At 38.8% G+C, this 18,651-nt stretch overlaps 1 protein-coding gene and 1 long non-coding RNA gene across 2 annotated transcripts in view; one reads left to right on the top strand and one right to left on the bottom strand.

The window, feature by feature from the left end:
• LOC143843179 (uncharacterized) overlaps positions 1-5,221 on the top strand; it is a 33,952-nt gene extending 28,731 nt beyond the window's left edge. Inside the window, exons 3-4 of the long non-coding RNA XR_013233483.1 lie at positions 1,864-1,979; positions 5,116-5,221. This is a non-coding gene — a long non-coding RNA (uncharacterized LOC143843179). The remainder of the gene's footprint in view (positions 1-1,863; positions 1,980-5,115) is intronic.
• COL4A4 (collagen type IV alpha 4 chain) overlaps positions 1-18,651 on the bottom strand; it is an 87,266-nt gene that overhangs the window by 44,749 nt on the left and 23,866 nt on the right. Inside the window, exons 8-22 of the mRNA XM_077348858.1 lie at positions 17,950-18,018; positions 15,206-15,241; positions 12,463-12,525; positions 10,851-10,886; positions 10,600-10,641; positions 9,661-9,741; positions 9,188-9,241; positions 8,113-8,172; positions 6,890-6,934; positions 6,189-6,242; positions 5,315-5,384; positions 5,107-5,211; positions 3,010-3,174; positions 888-984; positions 545-704 (exon numbers count right to left, since the gene is read on the bottom strand). Coding sequence (XP_077204973.1) covers positions 545-704; positions 888-984; positions 3,010-3,174; positions 5,107-5,211; positions 5,315-5,384; positions 6,189-6,242; positions 6,890-6,934; positions 8,113-8,172; positions 9,188-9,241; positions 9,661-9,741; positions 10,600-10,641; positions 10,851-10,886; positions 12,463-12,525; positions 15,206-15,241; positions 17,950-18,018 — 1,137 coding nt within the window. The remainder of the gene's footprint in view (positions 1-544; positions 705-887; positions 985-3,009; positions 3,175-5,106; positions 5,212-5,314; positions 5,385-6,188; positions 6,243-6,889; positions 6,935-8,112; positions 8,173-9,187; positions 9,242-9,660; positions 9,742-10,599; positions 10,642-10,850; positions 10,887-12,462; positions 12,526-15,205; positions 15,242-17,949; positions 18,019-18,651) is intronic.

Here is an 18,651-nt window from a genome sequence, read left to right as displayed (position 1 = left end):
TGTGCATGTCGACCCAACTGTTTTCTGTTTGGGAGAGTTTTTTTTTTTTACTTTTGTTTTGGGATTTTCTGCAAACTCTAAGTTTGGAGAAAAGTCTCTGCCGTTTTAATGTGGCCCCAATCTGTGGACTTAAGTATCCATAAATGGGGCCATTCTGACTATTAGATATATTGAAAATTAATAACAAATAACTCTAATGAATACAGTGGGCAGCATCTATTAAGCAGGCAAGATACGGGAATATAGTAATATCTGGTGCCCCTTCCCTTCTCAGCTAATAGGTGACCTGTGCTGTCATTGATGACAACACTCATGACCCTAAAAACAATCTGATTTCCCACAAAACCCTTTCATGGAGATATTAAAGCATGCCTGGTGAAATGATCTTTTGATATAACAATATACCAAAACACATTCCAATTTACATTTTCAAAACCTGAGTAAATAGATGTTGTATCCCCAGGAAGAAAACCAACAGTATAAGCAATCATGATGATGTCTTCTTGGAAATTCAGAAAATGGCCTATTGGCTGGGGTTACTCACTATGGGACCCTGTTGTCCAATTGTGCCAGGTAAACCTTGGACACCTTTTTCTCCATATTTTCCAGGTAACCCAGCTTCTCCTTTTCTTCCAGGACTACCAGGTAGGCCTGGCTTTCCTGGTAGGCCACAGGGACCAGTTCCACATAAACAGTTGCCAGGGCTCCCTATATGAGCACAAAGAAAATAAAGCTTTGAAACAAACTTAATGCCATTTTAAAGATATTATAGTGCTACCTAAGAGGAGTGACAACCTACTAAGTTGACTGCAGAAAATAGTTCTGGGGTATCTTTAAGACTGCAGTACTAATTATTAAATTACACAGATGTGAGTTGTCTGCCATACTTGCCTTTTCCTCCTTTTTCACCTCTTTCTCCTGATGGACCTCTTTGGCCTTTAGCTCCTGGCTGTCCAGGGGACCCTATCCCACTGCAAGCAAAACCTTGATTATAAACAAAGAAACAGATTTTCAATTAAGTTGGTTTTCTTTTCTTTTCAAATTGTTCAAACAACCTCTTTCATGGAAAAAAAGTGTCAAGCAGGTAAAGACTATAATGGCAGCAATAGCTGAAGCCTGTATTTAATTATAGTGCATTTTAGTAGTCTTAGATCTGGCCCGCTTTAGCACTCAAGTGCTAGAAAGAACTAAAGTCCACTTTAGTATTTCTTATGAAAGGTTCTTAGTTAAAGTGATCTAATTTGGGCTGTGGAATTTTCTGCTGCAAACCTTCTCCTCCAGCCAACCAGGAAACATTGCTCTTAGTTCACCAGGATCCCCATGTCATTTCTCTAGGCTCAGGTAAAAGGAATTTTTATCCTTTCCAGCCTCTGACTCTGTAACTAAAACTAGTATTTGTCTGCAAACTGTAAATAGCGTCTGGGGTATTTGTGCCTCACTCCTTCCATGTATAATGAGTGTTTTGCCTTGCCATGCTCAATTTTGACTTGGAAGTTCCTGTGCTTTATTTCAATGTATTTGTAAGATACTAGTTTTGTGCATCATGTGATATCCCTTCAGATGCCCTAAGTTTACATGCTGCTGCTCCCTTTAGATTTATTTTGTGAATTACTTGCTGCCTAGATGCATGGAATTTCTGTTTGGATGTTGTTGTTGTTAGGTGCGAAGTTGTGTCCGACCCATCACGACCCCATGGACAATGATCCTCCAGGCCTTCCTGTCCTCTACCATTCTTCAGATAGGTATCTGTTTGGATAGGTATCTCTAATTCCCTGTCACTCTCTCTTCAAATTCTCAAGATAATGGCAGGATGCAAAGTCACATAGCACTGTCTGATTCCTCCATGCATCTCCTTGGTCTCAGTTTCTCCACAGCATGCAGCATTGGAGAGAATATGATGCCTAGAAGAGAAGTGATGAGAAACTGTTTTTCTTTGAGAACAAGTTGAAGCCATGGCAGCCAGTAGGAGGCAGAAAAAGGTAAAGCATCTTCTTATAGCCTACTCATTTTTTGCTGGAAATTATTCCCTTTTTGGTCCTATTTTTCCTTGGAGAATGGGCTATGGCTTAGTGTTACTGTTACTTAGCATACAGGTTCAATCCCAGGCATTCCCAGCTGAAATAACTAGGCAGTAAAGTTAAAGGTAAAGGTATTCCCTGTGCAAGCACCGAGTCATGTCTGACCCTTGGGGTGACGCCCTCTAGCGTTTTCATGGCAGACTCAATATGGGGTGGTTTGCCAGTGCCTTCTCCAGTCATTACCATTTACCCCCCAGCAAGCTGGGTACTCATTTTACCAACCTCGGAAGGATGGAAGGCTGAGTCAACCTTGAACTGGCTGCTGGGACTGCATGTCTGCTGCCTTACCACTCTGCGCCACAAGAGGCTCTTAAGTAGGCAGTAGGTAATGTCAAAAATCTGCCTGATTCCCTGGAGAGCCACTGCCAGTCTGAATAGACAGTACTGACCTTATTTTATTTATTTGTTTGTTTGTTTATTAGTTTTTTATACCGCCCTCCCATACAGCTCAGGGCGGTTTACTTAAAACATTGCAGGGGTAATACATAGAACACTCTAAACAAATAACACAGTCATAAATAACATATCAACAATCTAACAGTGGCTTAAATGGAATGATAAAATCAGAGTCCAGTAGCACCTTTAAGACCAACAAAGATTTATTCAAGGCATGAGCTTTCGAGTGCAAGCACTCTTCCTCAGACTTGCACTCAAAATCTCACGCCTTGAATAATCTTTGTTGGTCTTAAAGGTGCTACCGGACTCTGATTTTATTGTGCTACTTCAGACCAACACGGCTATTCATTTGGGAGGTCAGGCTGCTTCAGGTCATGGAGGGGGTGTCTGAGAGGGTGGACCAGCAGATGTTGTTGGGTTGGTTGGACTCAAGCAAATGCCTGGTGGAGGAGCTCCATGGATCTGTGGTCTGAATCAATATGAGTGTACATGTACTATTATCATGCACTGCATTGAGGCAATTCATTTAATTTACCTGATGGCCCAGGCAAGCCCTGACCTCCTCGTGGTCCGGGTAAACCTGGTAATCCCGGAGATCCTGGTCTTCCTGGAGCAGTTTCGGATACAGCAGGGAGACCAGGCTCTCCACGAGAGCCTTGAGGACCTTGTATTCCCAATCTACCTGGGGCACCTGGGAAACCTATTAAAAAGATAAAGAAAGCATAAGCCCTGGTTGTCATACCCTAAAAACACCATTAACTGTTCAGAAGGGTATTTTAATGAAGGAAAACCAATGGTAGTTTTTCATGTTTCCTGATTGTAAATTGTTTTAATAGTCATTATATGTTATTAACTATGGAACATTTTACACAAACATTTCCCTATGAGAGAAAATCAGGGACAGGAAATTAAACTCTTGACCTCAATGTTTAATCCAGCCTTTTGACCATGGAGGTACAAATGAAATATTTTTCAGATTTTGAGGTACCAGGAAGTGACATCAGCTGGCCATGCCTCCCTACCATGCCCCCCTGAAAGTGATTGGAGGCTTGAGGGACAAAAGTTTAAATGGCTGGGGCCCCTCCCCTTCCCACCCCTCTCCGGGTCCATCATTGGCCACTTGGGGAGGGGGCAGGTCGATCTGTCCATATAAGGATAGAATATTCTATAAAAATTTTAAACCTTTTTCTTTCACAGAGTGGGAGGGCTCTCCCCAGTTGCCATTTTGAAAACCCTCACACTGCAGAATCATTGAGAAGCCTTCACAGAACCATAGGGTACCTTGGTACCATGGCTGGGAAATCAATGCTTAATCAATTCTTTTAAAATACTGCTGTCAATGGTGTTTCCAAACTGGCCAGAATCTTCAACATTTATCCAAGCTTCAGTAAAAGGACTTGAAGATGTTAACATGTTTTTTATATTTTACTTGACAGATTACTAACAGAACAGATTTCCTTCATTAATCTTATTTCCTGGGAATTAAGTATCTGAACCAGTTTTAGCATTGTAAAATGTTCCGAAGTCATACCTTGACTTTGCCTCTTGAAGCATGGCTTCTTCTAGGAATATGGAACAAAATGTATATCCTCCTTCTCCACTACCAAATCCTTGCTTCTTAATTACCACCACAGTCAGACCAATTCATTCACCTGTCATATTTATGCCCTGCCCTTCCTCCAAGGAGTTCATGAAGGCTTACAATTCTCCTCTCCTCATTTTATTGTCACTTTACCCCTGTGAAGTGGTTTCATCTGAGAAAATATTATTTGGCCTACCATGAATTTCTTAGCAGAACTGGGACTTTACCTCCAGCCTCCCCAATACTAGTCCAGATTCAGGTGGGTAGTTGTGTGCATGCACATCAAAGCTTATACCCTGAATAAAAATTTGTTGGGTTTCAATCCTAGTCTAACACTCTAATCACTATAGAACATACTGGCTCTCCATAATATTTCATAGGACCAACTACAAGCCTATCAGCAATCTCATTGTGCAGTTTTGAAGCTTCAGCGCATTATTTATTCCTCAGTCACTCTCTGAAACATGGAGAAATTATTTACTGTATTATGGCTTCTAATGCTGAGTCTAATTTTAAAAACTTTTAATAAGAATCTGTCTTAAATATGATGTCCAAGTCATGACACCCATGGCTTATAGGAAAAATATGCACCACAGTTGTGCTTTTCATCAACAGTTTTAACTACTCGTTAGCACAAAAGATCTAATGTAGACTATCAAGGGCTACTTGGACAGGTATTCTTAGGCCAAAGGGCAGTGACCTGCATAATTTCACTGCCATAACAGTAATTAAATCTCCATATTGGCAGCTAAAATATTTTTATTTTGGAAATCCTTTCAAATCTAAATTTCTAAGCTTGTAGCTGTCTTGATAATATAAAGTTTTCTGTCCTCTGCAACTTGCTTTTGTACTTTCTTTATTTTGTTATTTTATAATCATTACTGTGTGATGCTGTGAGCCACTGTCCACTTTCAGTAATCATTTAATTAGAAAGGCAAAATAAAAATCTCCTAAACCAATAAAGACAGACATTTTGACATATGCAGATACAATTACATGATTCCCCTCCCCATGCTTCCACCCTTATACACTCTAGGGCAAGTTTCTTACTTCCTCCAGGTTCGCCTGGCCTTCCAGCCATGCCTGAAGCACCTGGCAATCCAGTGGCACCAACATCTCCAGAGGGCCCAGAATCTCCAGAATCTCCTTGAATACCTAAACAACATTGATAATATGGTGTGTTTTTTTATTATGTATTCATTTGTTTGTTATTATGCGTTTATTAAATAAATCTAAAACATTTTAATAGTGCTGATACCTTTAATTCCAACAAGTGATCCTGGTTGAGGTCCTGGTGGACCTGGCTGCCCATTCTCTCCAGAGGCCCCCTGTTCAAATGATCAGGTTTATTGCAATGTAATAACATAATGGTAACAGTACATTATATACATAGTTGCTGAAGGAAAATACTAACACGTAATAATAAAATATACCAGGATTATTTTAAAACTACTGTTCTGTGCTGGTAAGGAACAGTTTATAATCCATACAAATTTGGTAGAAATCCGACCAACCCAACAACACCCATTGGTCCTCCCTCGGACATCCCTAGAATAACAGAGTTGGAAGGGACCTCCTAGGTTATCTAGTCCAACCCCCTGCAATATGCAGGACACTCACAACCCTATCACTCATCCACTGTAACCTACCATCCCCTTGAACCTTCACAGAATGAGCCTCTCTGTCAGATGGCTATCCAGCCTCTGTTTAAAATTTTCCAAAAGATGGAGAACACACAGCCACTGAGAAACCACTCTAACTGTTAGGAACTTCTTCTGGATGTTTAGATGGAATTTTTTTTCATAGAATCATAGAGTTGGAAGGGACCTCCACCCCCTTGTACCATGCAGGACACCCACAACCGTATCGCTGACAGTGTAACCTGCCACCCCTTTTAATCTTCACAAAATCAGCCTCTCTGTCAGATGACCTGAGGCAGCCTGATCTCTCTGGGGGTTTTGTATAAGTTTTCATTCTATTTGAAGCCAATGTTGGATTATTATTATATTATTATGACTGTTATATGTTTAGATTGTTCTGTATTACCCCTGCAATGTTTTATGTGAACTGCCCTGAGCCATATGGGAGGGCAGTATAAATATCAAATAAATAAATAAATATTAAAAGTTTACCTTGATGCCTACAAAGCCAAGTTGCCCAGGAAATCCAGACGCTCCCGGTTCACCCTGGGGAAAAAATGTATTTATTAATTTATATAATGTGTTATATGTCTCTCCATACAATTAAAAAAAAATTAAGCAGATGATGCAAACTTTGGCTATATCTGATATATTTTATCATTTTCTTAGTGTTATGATAACTTAAGAGAATCATAACACTTAGAAAATGATAAAATGTATCAACTACAGCTGATTTTTTAGCATACAAATTAGTTCCATTGACATTAATTAGATACATTCTTTATAATGTCATTCCATAATTTAATGGGCATTATATTACAAAACATAAAATGGTAAAAGTCAGGGAGAATCATTTAATCAGGAACATGAGCTTCTGCTTAAATACTGACAGACAACATTTGCTTGTTCAAAGCCAGTCTATAACCACAGTGTAGCTTCTCACACAACCTACATTTTTCATTTAATAAATGAATATGCAATCAAGTAGTTTATCTGGGAGGGTAAAAGAAGCTCTCACTATCAGAAATGTAAATGATAACTGTAAAATGACAAAAAGAATCCATCAGCAGTGACAGTAACTCATATAACAATGGAAGATATTTGTACTACATAGCATCTTCTATATAATATATATTCCCAAGGTTTTTTTCATGAATGAATCATGAGTAATGCCTTTTTGTTTTGTATTCTACCTTGTTTCCTGGAGAACCCGGTGCTCCAGAAGAACCAGGAGGCCCCTACAGTAAAGATAAAAGAGAGGGAATTACACAATATATCGGCAATTTACAATACACTGATACATAAACACACTGGAATTAAATTCCATTTACATAGAATATAAATATAACAGATAACAATAACATACCAACTAGAACAGCAGTTCAAAAAACAATAACATTTACAATCCCTAGGTAGGTTCAACCTCTCAGTCTGGGCAGGGGGAGGGACCTGTAGAGGTTTTAAGTCGGCCTCAAGCAAATGCCTGGTGGAGGAGCTCCCTTTTGCAGGCCCTGCGGAATTATGGAAGTTCAGGCAGGGCCCTGATCTCTTCAGGGAGTTCATTCCACCAGGTGGGGGCCAGGAATGAAAAGGCCCTGGCCCTTGTTGAGGTCCGACATGCTTCCTTAGGGCCAGGGATCTGAAGCTTTGTTGGAGGTGGCAGAACATAGAGCTCTTCTGGGGGTATAGGCAGGGAGGCAGTCTCTCAGATACGCTGGGCCCAGACTGCATATGGCCTTAAATGTGATTACCTTTATGTGAAAGTACATCCCAGTAATTTCAACAATTCAAGTGATTGTTTCTGTCCTAAGCTGCTCTTTCAGATGGTTGAAACACCAGAAATTTTAAAACACCACAGATCCTAAAGTAGTTAATAAGCCTATATAAAAATGGCTTTGAGGACCAGAACATCCTTTATATACTCAAGTTAATTATTGCAAATATGTTAAAAAGTACACATGAAGTCCAGTAATCTTTTAGTTTACTTTCTTGAACAGCACCTACCTATCCTCCCCAAAAATTGCATGGTAAATCTTATTTGAATCCAGTGAAGTGTCAAAAGCAATTAGCTTACGGCATTAAGGTCACCTTCAAAGAAAGTCCAGCGTCCCACAAGATATGTGTAAACTGCAATACATGCCTCAGGCAGATGTATGACAATAATGCTTAAAATCAGATAGGAAATTAATATAAATATAATAGAATGATAATAGGCAAACATTCTATTAAAAATTAAATGTAATACAGTGAAAGAGAGTGGACGATGGGTTACATCCTACAACTATTCTCAGCTGCAAACAGCACCTTCATCAGGCCTCAAATGATTCCTTCAACACCAAAGGCTTTTTTGCTAGTGAAAGGTAGAAGACCCAGATAAATTTGGAAATTGAATTTGTTTATTAAAGAACATCCTTACCTGTATTCCAGGAAAGCCAACAGTCCCCTTTTCACCTTTCTTTCCTTTTCCAGGTTCACCCTGTTATCATTTAGATGACAGTATTGAAACTGCTTGAACAAAAGGGATATACTCTGCGGCAGTGAGCCACAGCTGTGCCATGCAGTATCCTTGTATTCATATAGATTTCCTGGCAGATTACCTCTTAGAAGATGCACTCACTGCTTCTAAACCCCCCAGGTTTTTAAAGTAGTTTGGAGATCCATTGTAACAGCTCTCTGAAGAGTAGCTACCAACCATGTGGGTACAGTTTTGTACTTTCTAAAGAATCCCCTTGACAGATTTCCGAGTATAAAGGCTCTCCAATAAGTTCAGATACACGCATCATGGCACAGTCTGTGACTGATGCATAATCAGTTTCTGGCCCTAGGGAAGCACACCTAGCCTCAACTAGGGCCTGGGCCTTTTCAGTCCTGGCCCCTACCTGGTAGAATGAGCTCCCAGGTGAGCTGCAGGCCCTGGGGGTTTGTCAGTTTTCCACAGGGCCTGTAAAATGGAGTTCTTCCACCAGGCTGGGGTCAATGAAGTAGAACCATCGCCCCTCCCCTGGGATTGGAAGTTACATCATTCCTCTCCACTCTCCCTGTTGCTCTGGTAGTGGGGGGTGGAAATGAGATTATTTTCCATCATGTTGGGATTTTTTAAAGTCTTTTAATGAGTATTTTAATGGGACCAGACTATTGTTACCTGCCATGAGCCTCTCAGGGAGTGACGGGAAATAAATAAATACAATAATAATAATAATAATAATAATAATAATAATAATAATAATAGCACATTAAACTACACAAGTGATTTCTTCAACAACAACAAAATGAGAAAAAGAAGGAACTATAGCCATATACACCTTTTTTATTAAGTTGGATCTCTGCTAACTTAAATTGTATCTGTGGCTGTATAACAAATTATTCCTAAAAGGAGAAAATGCTAAGAAAACTACTTGTCAGCATTTTGGTAAATTATGAGATAAAAGAGCTAAGCAGTCAGAACTAAAATACTTAATTAAGCATGCAGAACTATGCCGCTTGATACTTACTTGGGGGCCAGGCAATCCTTTGGGGCCCATGAATCCAGACATTCCTTTTACCCCCTAGATATTAAAATATTTCATTAGATGGTCTTGTTTCTCCATAGTTGATACACAGCTTCTTATGGGTAAATTCATTTTGGAGAGATTAAAAATCAAAGGGACCCTTGCCATTCATTACTTTTTTTTTCAAAATTAAATTGTATCACTCTTATATGTCTGCAATCATAGCAAGTGATGTAACGTCATGTCCCTTTAAAATACAGAGATTCCATGAGGTGGAAGTGATACACAGCTTAGAAGGATGAACCTTCCACTGTTGCTTTAAACAAGATGTGCTTGGGTAATGCAAGTGTTTATCTGAAAGTATATCTTGGTTAACTTAAACTTCGAAATAAAGCCATAAAAACTTCCAGGGAAGTTGGATATTAATTATCATACAAAAATGTTACAATTACAAACAAATGTTATTATTTGTATACCTTTTCACCCTTTAGTAGATGAGAACTTGGAGGTCCAACCAACAATGGTTGTCCGGGAGATCCAGGGGGCCCCACATCACCCTATGAAATCCAGATAAACATGAAACTGAAGCAATAGGCACATGAACTTAGTTGCAGGGTTATAATTCTATACTTGAAGAACCTTCAACTAATACCTGCTAATTATTTTTTATGCTACCATGTCATCAGTTCTTCACACATGTGAGCATGTGCTGGACAGTGCTGATTTATCTATCTTTCACAGGGTAACTGCTTTGAGAAATGTTTTCGATCTTCATTGATTAGAAATGTGGGGAATAATTATCTAAACAAATTGAGGTTTTCACTTTTCCTTGAAGACAAATAGCAGTAAATGAATCACAAGCTGTCTCTGAATGCAATACACATAGACATATCTTAAATTTCTTTAAGTGATTTTCAAAACTTAGCATAATTACTCACAAAGTAATTGTATGGTATCCCCAAATATTCAATGATTTCTTTCTAAAGTGGATCACACTAATAGTGTTTCACTGAAAGTGCTAGATTGACAGTGTAAACTTAAACAGAGTTACACCCTTCCAAAGTCCTTTGAAGTTAACAGTCTTAAAAAGATTAATAGTCTGCCTATAGTGGTACTACTATTGTAAACATTCTCATATGTCTAAGCAGGAATAATGTTGTAACTGAAGATGTGCTTATAGGAAAAATGTCTAGAATACCATAACCACTAAGGAATAACTATGCTTTCCTTGGGTTAAAAAAACTTACCTAGAAAAGTTTATATGGAACAGAAATTATATTTAACTTTACTATTTCTTAATTAACAATCTCAGTAAATTCAGAAAAGGAAATATATTTTTTTTCATCTATCCATTTAATCTTTGGGTTTAAAAAAACATTAAAACCATTATTTCTAGTTACAATTTCTTTGCTTACCGGCTCTCCTTTTTGTCCTTCTACTCCAATACCTGGATTTCCCTGAGAAAACATTAATTTTTTACAGGAGAGAAAGAAAATAAGGTGAAAAATCCTAAAAGGCTTTAATGTCTGAATCTGTTGTTAGCCTCTAGAAATAAGTTTCTCTAAACTCAGGAGATAACAGTAATTCAAGGTAGTATTCTAAAACATAAGGGGCAATTCAAGTTTGATTGGTACTGCATAAACAATCACGAAAAACAATTGCTCACCTGTTTGCCTGCCAAGCCAGGTTGACCAGGAGCACCCTTTAAAAAAAAATAAGGAAGGAGGAGTCACATACAACAATTCAGCTTGAAAAAGATTTTTTTTTCACTTACAGAATTGGACATGCCAATTAAGTTTACATTTTTTGCTCTTGAAAACTTGATACAGCCATTTTAAAAACATGAGCTTTTCGAAAGCAAATAATCCAGTATGGTGTGTAATAGTTAAGAGCAGAGGATTATCATAATTTGGAGAACTGGGTTTGATTCCCAACTCCTTCACATACAGCCAGTTATATACCCTTAGCCTATTCCCAGTTCTCTTAGGGTTGTTCTTGGAGCAGTTCTGTTAGAGCTTTCTCAGCCCCTCCCATCTCACAGGGTGTCTGCTGTGGGGAAAGGAAGGGAAAAGTGATTGTAAATTGCTTTGGGACTCTTTTGGGTAAGGAAAAGCAGGGAATTAAAAAACCTTGTTCTTCTCTCTTCTTTTAAACTGAATTGGCATGGCCATTCTGTGAGGAACAGAATTAATACTCATAGCAAGTTTAGAACCCAAAACGTTTTGATTTTCAGGCTAGCATATTACCAACTGAGTTACAATCTAGGCTGAAGGATTTAAAAAACAACTACCACTAGAAATCCAACTGTACCAAGGCAGCAATGTCTTGCTAGAATTGTTCCCTGTCTTTTAAAAAGGAAATTGACAAGATGGGAGGGGGAAGGGGCAGAAGGACAGATGGCAACCCTTGGGAGCATTTCTCAACCCCCTGCTGTGTAATGCACATGTTAGGAGGAATTAAAGGGAGGGGGAGTGGCTGGTGGAAAATTGGGATCCCCTAAAAGGCTTGTCTATAGTTCTGACACTAACACTGAACCACAATTATTGATAGACTTAAGGGGTCTTATTAAAAAAAATTAAATGCTTATGCTGGAACATACTGCAACTTAGACAAGATGCAAGGGATCTATGATGGCTACCTGCAAGTAAAAACAGATTTCAAAATCTCTCCTTACAATTTCAAAAGGTACCTCCTGCCTGAAACTGACCAATGGGCAGAAACGAAACAACAGCACAAAAAGTATGCAGAGTAATACTCTGTGATTTGGAGGCAAAAACTCAGAGAACGAAGAAATATGCAGAGTACAGGAACAGGATGCGAATAAAAGGGATGCTCCCTCCAATACAGTGTTAATCAGAATTAAACTGTGAATGCAGCAAAATGGGCCTAGGTTGAATAAAAGATGGAGACCTGTAACTCCTTACTTGAATAAGGTAAAACAAAAGAAAAATGTTAAATTAGAAACATAATAATCTGGGTTTACACAAGGGCTACCGCACAGATATAATGACACTGTTTACTTTATAGTATCTATAGATGTTTTTTTGTAATTTATATATAGAGTAAAAATAAATTTTAAAAACTATTCAAAAATATTTGGATAGCAATTTTACAACAGAATATCATATACCCTAGAATGCTGTTGAATGCGATTGAGAAGATTGGATTCTCCCTTTCTTCCTTACAAGTATCAACACAAAAGATTCTCTTATAAGATATGTCTAGATAGGTGCAGGTCACTGAGAACAGGTAGATGAAATAGAACTTTAGCATTATACCTGTGATCCTGGTTGGCCTGGATATCCAGGAAAGCCTCTTGGTCCCCTTTCTCCTCTAAGGCCCTGAAAATAGATTACATGTTTTGCTTCCTAATACCAGCAACATTTCATTTTCCACCAAAATATAATTTTACTTCATATTTAGTGTGGCAGCTTCAATATCTCATCCAACTAAAATACTATTTGGCCTTAGCCCCATTGTTTGTATGCTGTATTTCAGTCGGACACCAGCAACGGCCAGCTATTTTGCTAATGTTGTAGATGGATTTCAGAGTCCTATAATACATGAAGTAACTATCTGTAAATGCAAATAACTAAAAAATAAAATAAAATGGGAATAATGAGACTAAGGCTATGAAACTGACAGATGCACTAAAATTATTTGGGGGGGGGGGGCAAAAAAGCTACTAGTTTTAAAAAACAAGAACATTTCCTCTCCCCTGCCTCTCCTTTTCTTCCTTTCTCAGAAGCTTTCAACACTCCATATATCCTGGGCCATATTTAATCATCATCAGATGGGGTCCCTAGTGAAGGCTTCATTCATTCATTCATTCATTCATTCATTCATTCATTCATTCATTCATTCATTCATTGCCACTTCCAGCAGTTTACATCAGGTTTAAAATACAACCCCAAAAAACCCACCAACCATAAACCACCCAACCCACTTCTCTCCTGCTGACCTCAATGGGCCCCACCAACCCCATGCTACAGGAGAGAACAATGTATCAATATTGTTCTGTTCTCCTGGCTGAGTGAGTACACAGAAATCATCCTATCAGTGTGTGACCTAGTTTTAAATATTTTATTCCCAGAGGCCAGACACTTCACCATTAGATACAGTGATTCTCATATATTCTAATGAGTTTATTTCCTGTGATGGGTAACAAGTCCATAGTTTTCCAAGTAAAGCCACTACCTTTCCCTTAAACAAGAGCCAAGGTAATGGAGAAGGACCCAAGTCTCTAAGGAGGGAAGAAGGAAGAAGCTGAGCTTCAGGGAGAAGGAAAGAGGCGTTGCATGAAAGAGGCATGGGGACTAAGAACGAAAGGCTCAACTAGACATGGCAGGCATTGCAAGGTTCACTCTGGAAACATGCTACCATTTTCAAAAGTGAGTTTCCAACTATAAATTCCCTTACAATGTGCTGTAGGAGTCAGAACCACCTTGGTTTGAGAGAAGAAGATCCTGCTTCTCCATGCAGTTTTTTCATCCTGAAACCACACTGCGGAGAGTGGCATCAGTACCATATCATGGCAGAAAATGTCGTGGTGGTTCCAATCAGAATCAGGCCTCCATGGACCAGTTTAAAGGAGTCCCCAGTTGGGAACTCACTTTTGAAATGGCCACACCCACCCTGTTCCATTAGCCCAAGCTGATCTTATGTTTACCCAGGACTTCTGTTTTTATTAGTTTCCACAGAACTACATTTTAAGTCAAAACTGGAAGCCTTTAATATTACTTGGTTCAAATCAGCTGACTACACTATTATCATTGAGATCTGATTCATATGCTCAGTGTTCCTACTTCCCATGTCCAACTACAAAAATATAGAGGATTGCTTAGACAATGCTAATGCAACAGGAATTGTATATGTACTAGCTCAATCTGATTTGGCTTATACAGGTAACTGTTGTAATTTGCATGACAGGTGTTGCGATAAAAATCAGTTGTTGTGACCAAAAAAAACCTGAGGAGGCTCCCATGCTTCTGTCGTTACACAAAACTCTATAAAATAGAATTGTTCAGGAGGACTTTTCTATACAAGTCATAGGATTATAATGTAACAGAATGGTCCAGAAAATCACTTTACAAAAAGAAAACAACTGTGTATAGGATTATGTGTTTGCTGCATGTATTACCATGTTGTTATGGCACTGTTTTGTTCTGATATAATATCATTTTCTGCATTGTATCTGTACTCTGTATGATATCTAATATGCTAATCTTATTCATCTTTTTGTAATCCTAGAATATTACTTTAGGTGTCTCATCATATCAATTCCAGCTGTGTAATCTGCTTTGAGCTTCAGTAAGAATAGCAAACTATAATTATAATAAACCAACAAAAAATGAATATACAGAGCTAATGTGAAAGTACTGCTTCATACAGTCAGTGCCTTCATGTGATTCCCACAGGGCTACAAACCCATAGAATCTCTGTAGGTTTCACAGATAATCATTAAGCAGCAACTATCTGAAACAGATCAGAGAGATTTCCCTCAATATGCTTCAGGGCTAAAACTAAATATCTACTGAATATCCAAGCCAAAGTACAGACTTTCCAAAAGATCCATGCTCTGATTTAACTTTGTAATAAGCTTCAAAAAAAGCTGTTGGGGTAGAGCAAATCAGATTCGGGTCATGGGTCCAACATAGCGTTTAATCCTTTCCTCTCATGCTGTTTCTGAACTCCCCAAGATGCTATTAAATCATAGAGATCTGATCATAAAATGAATTGTTCAATCATGAGTCATCAGACTGAGGGGTGGTATATAAATTAAATAAATAAATAACAGCACTGGACATTCTTGATGGTGTTTGAGTATACACCATGGGTATGGATATGGTGGTGAAGTTCTATAAGTAAATGTCACTAAGTAGATATTCTACTGACCTTCAAACCAGAAGGAAAGGATTATGAGATACCTACAAACCATGCCAGTATAGTTTTGATGATTCAGAATGTATTCTCAAAAACCAATCCCCCCCCAAAAAAACCCCAAACTGATAAAGAGCTTACAGTTATTCCACGTGGTCCTGGTTCTCCTCTTTCTCCCTGTAACCATAACCAGTCGTGCTTATTATATATATAAAAGATGGCAGAAGTTCTTATAATAACTTACTATCAAAATGGTATGATTAGTATACTGCACTATAAAACAGACTCTTATTTCAAGTATTTAACAGAAAATATCAAACTCTATAGTCATGTTTCATCTAGGGACTATAATAGAAGTAAACCATACAAATACTTCTCACAGCTGTATGGAAACAGTAGTACTCACTCTGTGGACCATGGAGTACCACACTGCTAGTGCCATCAACCAAAAGAGCCACACCCAGCATGAGGCCTAAGGGAGGCTCACAACTTTTCTGCTTCTCTAGCAGCAGAAGTTCCAAGGTGAGAGCTAACTTCCAACCACAACCTTGTGCACTTTGTTGAAACACAGGCTAGGTGTCAGGTTCAGGAATGCCAATCAGGAACATCACAGGTGGCATGTCAAAGAGCCAAATATGGTGCCCATTCCATTGAGTGCATATCAGTGTACTTATACCCTTTATTAACTATTTCATACTATTTTTTATTAATCATCAATTTTCAAGGACTCAAGGTAATCAACAGCTTTTACAAAACAAACTTTTTAAGAATACAGCTTGACGTGTGAATCCTATGCATGTTCACTGAAGAAACTTTCTAATGAATTTGGAAGAACTGGTTTTGGTGTAGTGGTTAGAAGTGCGGACTTCTAATCTGGCATTCCGGGTTCGATTCTGCACTCCCCCACAAGCAGCCAGCTGGGTGACCTTGGGCTCGCCACGGCACTGATAAAACTGTTCTAATCGAGTGATATCAGGGCTCTCTTAGCCTCACCCACCTCACAGGGTGTCTGTTGTGGGGAGAGGAAAAGGAAGGCAATTGTAAGCTGCTTTGAACCTCCTTCGGGTAGAGAAAAATGGCAACTCTTCTTCTTCTGCTTCTATACCCCACTTTTCACTACCGGAAGGAGTCTCGAAGTGGCTTATAATTGCCTTCCCTTCCTGTGAGGTAGGTGGTGCTGAAAGAATTCTGACAGAACTGCTCTGTGAGAACAGCTCTAACAGGACTGTGGCTAGCCCAAGGTTGGCTGCATGTGGCCTGCTGCATGTGGAGGAGGTGGGGATCAAACCCACCACTCCTAACCATGACAGCAAGCTGGTGTAATGGTTTACCTCTCAACTAAGTAAGCTAAAGCAATATCAATTAAATGAGAGCTTTGTGCTGAGAGAGAATTATTCTGACAGATTATTCTGTGCCTAGAGGAGATATATCTGTGCCTTAATTGAACAAAGCCTACTTTGAGTTTTAGTCAGAGAAAATGTTCTTGGCTCATAGTCTGGATTCAGCATAGTTCTACAGAGTTGGGATAATTGGGATTGACATTTGGCAGAGTATGTCAGGGCAGTGTTGTGAAACTCCCAATACAAGGCAAAGAAAGGGAGGGAGAAATCTTCTAGGGAGAGAAGAAGGCTCTCTGCCCAGGGAAAACTGGTTGAGGATTTCCTTGGGCTGGTGTGGAAAGAAACTTGATTGAGACATCTCAGAAATTAGAGGGAAGCTGGTGATTCTAGGAAGGTTAAAACGGGATGCTAGCAAAGGGTACCTGTCTTCTAGAAAATCAGTGGAATTCAGAGGAACTCAAAAGAAAGTCATGTTTTGGCAAACACAGAAACAAAAGCCTCTCAGTGAAAAAACTCAGACACTAAGAAAGCTTCTAAACCTCTCTAAAGCCTGTGATTCGGATTCTACAAGCTCTACAACAATTGTTTCTTATATCAAAGCTTGATCTCCTCATTCCTTCTACACCCCCCCCCCAGTCTGTTAAATAAAATCTTTTGTTTGAGCTGGATTTTAATTCTCTCAATGCCATTCTGAAAGGGTTGAAATAAAGAGGACTCTTATACTTTCCCATAAAGTTCGAGGGCTGAGTTATAGCCAAATTCTCTATCAAGGGTGTTCCTGACAGCTTTATCTTTTACAAAAAAGAAACCACGCTACTTGGGCTATTCAGCCAGTGAGGGAGCAACATTTTACTTCTTTGGAGGTAAATTTTTTCCTGAGTCTGGGAAAGTGTCATAGGCTGTTACTTGGTGAGGTTCCTGTAATCCCACAAATGGGACAGAAGAAAGAAGGACAAAATTCACGGTAATTGTGTGAGCAAACTGCTACATCCAATTTGAACCAGAAATTATTTGCTGCAATGCAACAATCCCAAATACACCTATGAAGAACTAAAGTCCATTGAAGGACTTCAGAGTAAATGTGTAGGATTGGGCTCTAAACACCTGCAAAATACAGTTGGAGTTATAGTCCCCCAAACAATCTGATATTAGGTTATTTGCAAATATAATACTTTTATTGTACATGATACTTTTAAACAGCATAAGTATTAATTACATCGATTTAACATCTAGAGAAACTTTTAATATGGATGTGACAGAGTTGCCAGCTCAAGTTTGGGAAATATCTGGAGATTATGGATGTGGATGCTGAGGAGGACATGGTTTGGGGAGAGAAGGGCCATCAGATAAGTATAATGCCATAGAGTTCCAATGTGACCATTATCTCCAGGTGAACTAACTTCTGTTGCCTGGAGATCAGTTGTAATCCCAGGAGATCTCTAGCTACCATCTGGAAGCTGGTAACTCTAATGTCACATACATTTAAATCATTTTTATAAATAAAACAAAAAGAAATTATTTGAAGAACATGTTAATTAGACTTACAGAAGCCCCCTTAATGAACTTGGAAACATTTATAGGATATCCTTTTTCTCCTTTTTGCCCGGGAATACCCTGAAAAGACATTTTAAGACTAACCAATTAATACTTGAAATAATGTTATGTTTTGCATATGAGATCTGAAGTAGTGATACACATGCAGTTGTTGACTTTGAAATTTAATTAATGTAATGAGTTAGGTACAATGGCTTCCTTCCACCACACCTAGTATCTACCACTAGAGGAAGACTCCTATTGAAGGAAGACATCTTCCTCAAATGAAACTATTAGATCCAACCCGACACACTTTCACATTAAGTTTCAATTTAATTACAAATAGCAAGCTTTGGCTTCTGGAATGCATGCTCAGTCAAAATGCAAGACAAACTGATAAACTAAGAAAAGGTAGTAGCAGCCCTTCCCAGCCACATTTGTTTTTCCAGAATCATATCAGGAAATTCTGGTGGTTCAAAGTTGAGCTTATGGGCACAGTGCATATGAAAAAGGGATGTATGTGGTCATTATACTAAGCTATAAGTAAATACCAGTTTGCCACAATGCACATAAATGTAGCATGTTCATCATGTCCACATGGTTCCCTGCATCACTCCGTCCTCCTTTCCATTGCTGTGTAAAGTGCAAAACCAAACTTAAATTGACAACAAACTCTAATTGCCTATGATCTCCAAATGCAGGTGCTTGAACAAT

This window comes from Paroedura picta, chromosome 8 (assembly GCF_049243985.1).
Source record: "Paroedura picta isolate Pp20150507F chromosome 8, Ppicta_v3.0, whole genome shotgun sequence".
Taxonomy (NCBI): domain Eukaryota; kingdom Metazoa; phylum Chordata; class Lepidosauria; order Squamata; family Gekkonidae; genus Paroedura; species Paroedura picta.
The sequence above is the reverse complement of the archived record's forward strand: the minus strand, read 5'-3'. Positions and strand labels throughout refer to the sequence as shown.